The sequence below is a fragment of the Monoraphidium neglectum genome, assembly GCF_000611645.1.
Source record: "Monoraphidium neglectum strain SAG 48.87 unplaced genomic scaffold scaffold00867, whole genome shotgun sequence".
NCBI lineage: Eukaryota > Viridiplantae > Chlorophyta > Chlorophyceae > Sphaeropleales > Selenastraceae > Monoraphidium > Monoraphidium neglectum.
Window position 1 is genome coordinate 13,972 of NW_014012761.1, and position 5,916 is coordinate 19,887.

The window sequence follows — 5,916 nt, forward strand, 5'->3', positions numbered from 1 at the left end:
CCTGCCTCACCACAAAATCTATAAACACGTTGAACAACAACGGAGCAATGACACAGCCTTGCCTAACACCACACGATACATCAAACGCCTCGCCCTTGAGAGGGCCCAGACGCACCGCCGCCTGAGTGCCTGTGTGCAGGTCCATCAGCAACTCCACCAGGAGAGAGGGAACGCCATAGGCCCGCAGCACTCGCCACAGCGCGTCACGCGGCACAGAGTCAAACGCCTTTCGCAGGTCAATGAACGCCAAGAACAAGGGTTGCCCCTTGTGCTTCCAGCTCCGCGCCATAAGTTGGCGCAGCGTGAAAGTGGCATCAGTGAGACCGCGGCCGGGCCGAAACCCGCATTGCGCTTCCAACAGCCGTGCATCAAGGTGCTGTGAGACCCGCCGCAACAGCAGAGCCGCATAGGCCTTGCCAGGAATGGAGAGCAGGCTAATCCCCCGCAGGTTATCGCATGCGCGCTTATCTCCTTTGCCCTTGTACAGGGCGGCCAGAAGCGCACGCTTCCAATCCACAGGGGCCTTGCGCACCCGCCAGACTAGGCAGATCAAGCGGTGAAGGTAGCTCACTAGGGCTGGCGAGGCCTTGAGCATCGGCGCAGTGATGCCATCTGCCCCAGGGGCCGCCGCATTGCGCAGGCTGCCCACTATGCTCTCAACCTCTGCCAGCGTCGGCTCAGCAACCATCTGCTCTGCTGATAGCGTGGGCCTAGGTTTTAGGTGCTGCAATACTAATACAGTAAGTGCAAAAACCTGCACGATGTAACACTTCACAGCGACTGGTTGGTTTCAGGTTTCTCAGGCGGCAGAGCCGCCACCACAGAGCAAACGCGAAGTGCAAAACAAGGGTACGAAATCAGTGAGGGAAATGACAACGGACAAAATTGTGCTGTACATCACTTCGGGGAGCTCTGCGACCCTGCTTGCTGCTGCTGCTCCTGCTGCTGCAACAGCTGCAGCTGCTCCGCCTCCTCGAGGGTCATGCGGCGCCGCCGCCCTTCCTGCTGCAGCGCCGCCTCATCCTCCGCCAAAGCGGGGTCCACCTGCGGGGCGAGCGGGGTGCGGTGTGGGTTGCAAGGGCAGATATGCATTGGCTACAAGGTGTATTGTATCGCATGTGCATGTGGGGTGGCTCATTTGGGCTGGGACACGAGGTCATGCTCAACAAAAAGGATCTGGAGCCATCGGGCGTCCGCCGGTGTGTATCGGTACATGTAGCGAAGGGATGGCGGCCTTGCATTCCGCAGGCGCCAAACTCACATCATCCAGCGCCCGGCTCGCGACCACCGCGCCAACAATAGTCGTAGCCATTGTTCCCACCACTGCAAGGGGACAGCGGCGCGGAGTTGCAAGCGCTCTTGACGTGTCGACGCACAGACAACGCCCCTGGCGCGCGCAGTGGCAGCATCGGCTCGGACAGCGTCAATTGCTCACCTAGCGCCACCGAAGATGCAGCGGTGACCCAAATTGTCGACGATTCCGCCACTGCCGGGTCCGGCATCGCTGCGGCGGAGATGGGTGTCACCTGCTGAATAGGCGGAGCGCGATCTCGTCACCAAACGAATACAGGTCCACTTAGTGATATTCAGAAATCAATATGTCTCTCACCAACGATAAGCTGCAGCTCTTACGCGCAGGAAAGTCACCTGCCCGCTCGCACTACCCGCCCAGCCTTTTTTCCTCCCAACTCGGCCGGATCCGACCCATAGCGGCGATCTTCTGCCGTTGCACAGCCCCCGTGCGATCTTGGGGTGGCACACCGACCCCAACAACATCTCTGGTCGCGTCATGGAGCCAGCGCGCTCAATGAAGCGGTCTGTCCCTGCCAGAGGGATTTTGGCCTTGTTCATGTCACCGGCGTTCATGGCGGTGGCTCGAGCGCACGTCCTCGCGCTGTGGGCGTCCAGTCAAGCGCTTGAAGCGTTGCTGCTCCCAAAGCGGATTGCAGTCACCTGCCTGTATGTGTTGAACGCCGGCTCGGGCGACCTGCTAGCCTACCTCTCGTCGCAACCGACAAACAAGATGCAGGTGTGACCGCCGCACGCGCTGACCTCAGCGCCCGCTTTTTTGTTGATTGGACACCCTCGGCCTGCTCGCGTCGCCCGGAACCGTGACAGGCCGGCAGCCGTCCGACGCCCGTCCCACCCCACACAGATTCAGCGGCAGCAACAGGCGCTGGCGGCGGCGCAGCAGCAGATTACCTCTCAACAGCGGCTGGTGGAGGTGAGGTCGTGCCGGGGCCGACCCTGATTCATGGGAGAGCTCTGCATGTCCACCCGTTGCAGACCAGCCAGCGGCGCGCCAACAGCACAGCGTATCTTGGGGCTCAGAGATGGTTCGTCACGCCGTCAGGGGTGGCCTCGCCTTGGAAGCTGTGCTCATATGTTCACATGCGCCATCATGCGGCCGCGGCAACCGCCAGGACCTGCAGCGGGAGGTCGACATGCTGCGCTCGGACAGGCGGAAGCTGCACAGGCGCAACGTCGAGGTGCGGGGGCGCGGCGTGCTGGAGGTGCTGCAGTGCGCAGTGGGGCCAATCTTGGGTTGAGGGTTTTAGTCTGGTGCCTTGCTGGCGGGCCTGTTCAGGCACTGACCACCCCTGCTCGGGCACCGCAACCCTGGGAATTGCGTCGCCGCTCGTGTGTACCCGTACGCCAAGTAGCTTCCAACACACTCACACACACACACACACACACACACACACACACACACACATGCAGCTGGCAGCCAGGCTGGAGCAGGCGGAGGTCGAAAGCCGCGCCGCGGCGGCCGGCGCGCACAGCGGCGTCGACGACACAGACCCGAAGCTCAACGGCCTCGGCCACGGCGGCGCGCTCTCCGGCCCCGGCTGGCGGCCCGCGGAGGGCGGCGCGCACAGCCTCGCAGACGCGCCGCCGTGGGCGCTGCACTGCGCGGTGGCGGTCGCGGCGGTGGCGGTGCGGTGGTGGCTGCTGCACGAGGCCGACCCCCTCCAGAGGAAGGTCCTCCTCGTCATCCTCTGGCCGGTGGGTCCGGCAGTCACCACCTCATGCTCTCCGCCGGCCGCCTCGCGCGACGATCCTGAGGGCTCGGCATGCACGCCAAAGGGGTCGCCGGGCGCGCTGCGCGGCGCGGCGTCGCGCGGTGTGCCCGGACTGAGCTGCCCTCGGCTCGTGTCTTCACTGCTTGCTCCCTGCGCACGCACTGACCCCTGATTTGTCCGCTCTGGCCCTCTCCTGCTGCCCAGGCGTCCTGGGTCTATGGCTCAATGCTGCTGGGCTGCCTGCCGCCCAACAGCCCCCGCCTCAAGCGGTTCTTCTTCTGCCTGTCGTACGTCATTATAGGCTATGTCGCCCGCTGCGCCGCGGAGCGCCTCGGCGGCAGCGGCGGCTCGCAGCACGCGGGGGGCCCGCGGTGGGCGCCGGCGGGGGACTGGGCGGCGGCGGCGCTGCACCTCCACCACAACGGCCACGGCGCGCACGCGCAGTGATCGGCGCGGACCCTGCTTTGTGCGGAAGTTGCTCTGTTGTTCTGCCTGGGTGCGGCCGCTGTCATATGGCGGCCTGGCCTGGTTTGATATGGTTGTCGCATCATCAGACCTGCTGCCTTGTAGCTGCCCTGTAGCTGCCTTGGAAATACTGCAAGCTTAGCCTCCATCCGCGCGCAACTAATGTGCTCCGGTGGAGTGCCGCGCCACCGCGCCGCCGCCTCGTGTGCTGAGTTGATGACCTGGGATCAGGGAGTGGCGAGAAGCCTCGATCTCGAAAACTGTACACATGTGTTCCCTGGGAATCCCCACCCCCCACTGACCGGCGATCGGCGCGGCCGCCCCGCAGCTGGCGCCGACTTTGCTGCGCTAAGACTGGCCCTGGGCTGGAGCGCCGCAAGCCCGCGGCCGTTGCGGCCCCACCCACCCCTGCGAGCTGCCCTCCTTGGACCTTTCATACAGCCCCTCTCCCCCTCCGTGCCTAGCTGTTTTTGTCCCTTGGTCTTCCTTCCCTACCTGCAAAGGCCAGCACGTGCGCCTATCGCCCGCACCGCGCACTGCCAAAAGCACTGCCCCCTCCCCCTCAAAGCTGCCGTTGCCTGGGATCCCCGCGGCTCCCTCCCGATCTGGTAGCTTTGCATTCATACCGATATGTCCCCCCAACAGGGGGTTTGATTCCGTCAAGGACTGATGTATTTAAACGAGACCTTGCAGTATCACTCTCAGTGCTTCCATGTTGTAATGCACCCCTGGCCAATATAAGGAAAAAAGCTAGAAGAAGAAACCTGGAAAACGTAAAGACTGAACAGCGCCAACTGACAGAAACCCATCGACGGGTCAGCAGCCGCGCCGCGCCCCACAAAAAAGACAGCGCAAGGGCATGCGCCTGCAGCCACAGCCGCGTGAAGCCACCCTCCAGCAGCCGCGCTCACACCTCCGCGAACGCCGCCGTGTCCTGCGGCCACTTGGGGTACGCGCGCTTGTAGAGGCTCAGGCACACGGCGTCCTGCTGCGTCACGGGCCCGTCGAAGCGCGCCTTGAACGCGCCGTGCGTGCCGAGCGGCTCGGTGATGCGGCCGCGGCGGCCGGACTTGGTCCACAGCTCCACGGGCTTGAACCAGCGGATGTCGTCGGGGTTGTGGAACATGAACCGCACCACGGCCTTAGATTTGTGGACCCTGGGGGGGGGAAACGGGGACAGGTCAGTGGTTTTTCCAAGTGGTTTCTTCAAGTACCCACTTCGGTCACAAGTGGGTGCTGTCCTTGTGCAAAATAGAACGGAATACGGGCCGCGGGGCGGGGTGTGAGCGGTCACCAGCCCAGAACCCGGCCTGTGTGCATGGCCACGTACGCACGTGCACACACACACACATGCACACACATGCACGCACACACGCACGCACACAAACATGATGCACTTCAATACATGATGCACACCTCCATGATGCACGCATCCATGATGCACACACATGCCCACGTCCACACACGCACACACGCACAAACTTCGCACACACGCACACACACACACCTCGCAGGGTACCCAGTCAGCACGATCTTCTTAAGCACCACGCGGTCAGGGTCAACGCTGCGCAGCGCGCCGGCCGCCGCCAGCATGGGCGTGCGGCCGGGCGTGCACTTGAAGGCCAGCAGCGGCAGGGGGCCGTAGCTGATGGGGGCGTACACGGTGGCGACCATCTGGCGGCCTGTGGGGTTGGGTCAGGGGTGGGCGCGCACACGCGTGAGGGTCACGGCTCCTAGCGGGGTGCAGGGTGCTCTGAGGGGGTTGGTGAGGGCGTGCCGTCCAGGGGCCGCTCCTGTGGCCCGCGGGGCGAGGCCGGGCGGTTGCCGCAACGAGCGGCGGCGCGCATGCAGCGTCATCACCCCTCCCTGCAAAGGCTTGAGTCCCCCTGGGGCCTGCTCGTGCACTGGTCAAAGCAAGCAGGCCGCAGCAAGGTTCACCAAACCCACCACGGTGAGGCAGCTGGCGCCCAAACACTAGGGTAAACACGCCGGCGAATCAACAACAACTCAGCAAAGCGGCAACGCACCTGTATGCAGGAAGCGCTCCATCTTGTGCTTGTCGGCCCTGTGGTCGTCACCCGACAGCACCGGCCGCGCGACAAACCCCCTAAGGCCGGTGACAAACAGCAGCTCCTCCTTGTTCCCGACCGCGTCCGCGAAACCCGCGGCTTTTCTCAGCGAGAAGTTCACAACCGATAGCTTGGACTCGTGCTGCATCAGGCCGAAGGCGGTCAGCGGGGCAGCCGCGCCGGAGGCGAAGGCGGAGACGCGCTCGAGCACGGCCGACGCGGCGGCGGCGGGGACGGCGGCGAGGACGAGCGTCACGTAGCTGCCTGGCGGGACGGCGCAGGGGTCGGTGCCGGCGGTGGCGCGCGCCTGCGCGCGGCGGAGGTGGGGGAGGGGGAGGGCGGCGCGGGAACGCGTTTGG

At 64.4% G+C, this 5,916-nt stretch overlaps 3 protein-coding genes across 3 annotated transcripts; 1 reads left to right on the forward strand and 2 right to left on the reverse strand.

Moving 5' to 3' along the window:
* Nucleotides 1–897: 897 nt before the first annotated feature.
* Nucleotides 898–1,312, reverse strand: MNEG_5695 (hypothetical protein; the record flags this gene model as incomplete). Its single annotated transcript, XM_014045832.1, has 2 exons — nucleotides 898–1,044; nucleotides 1,262–1,312. The coding sequence occupies 2 exons, from the start codon at nucleotides 1,310–1,312 to the stop codon at nucleotides 898–900; spliced, it is 198 nt and encodes a 65-aa protein (XP_013901286.1).
* Nucleotides 1,313–2,023: 711 nt separating this feature from the next.
* Nucleotides 2,024–3,470, forward strand: MNEG_5696 (hypothetical protein; the record flags this gene model as incomplete). The annotated part of the gene is made up of 5 exons (XM_014045833.1): nucleotides 2,024–2,029; nucleotides 2,156–2,224; nucleotides 2,424–2,489; nucleotides 2,722–2,937; nucleotides 3,228–3,470. 5 exons carry the CDS (start codon nucleotides 2,024–2,026, stop codon nucleotides 3,468–3,470), a joined length of 600 nt encoding a protein of 199 aa, XP_013901287.1.
* Nucleotides 3,471–4,395: 925 nt separating this feature from the next.
* MNEG_5697 (putative Pre-rRNA-processing protein TSR1 like protein) lies at nucleotides 4,396–5,705 on the reverse strand (the record flags this gene model as incomplete). The annotated part of the gene is made up of 3 exons (XM_014045834.1): nucleotides 4,396–4,645; nucleotides 4,996–5,170; nucleotides 5,516–5,705. 3 exons carry the CDS (start codon nucleotides 5,703–5,705, stop codon nucleotides 4,396–4,398), a joined length of 615 nt encoding a protein of 204 aa, XP_013901288.1.
* Nucleotides 5,706–5,916: the final 211 nt, after the last annotated feature.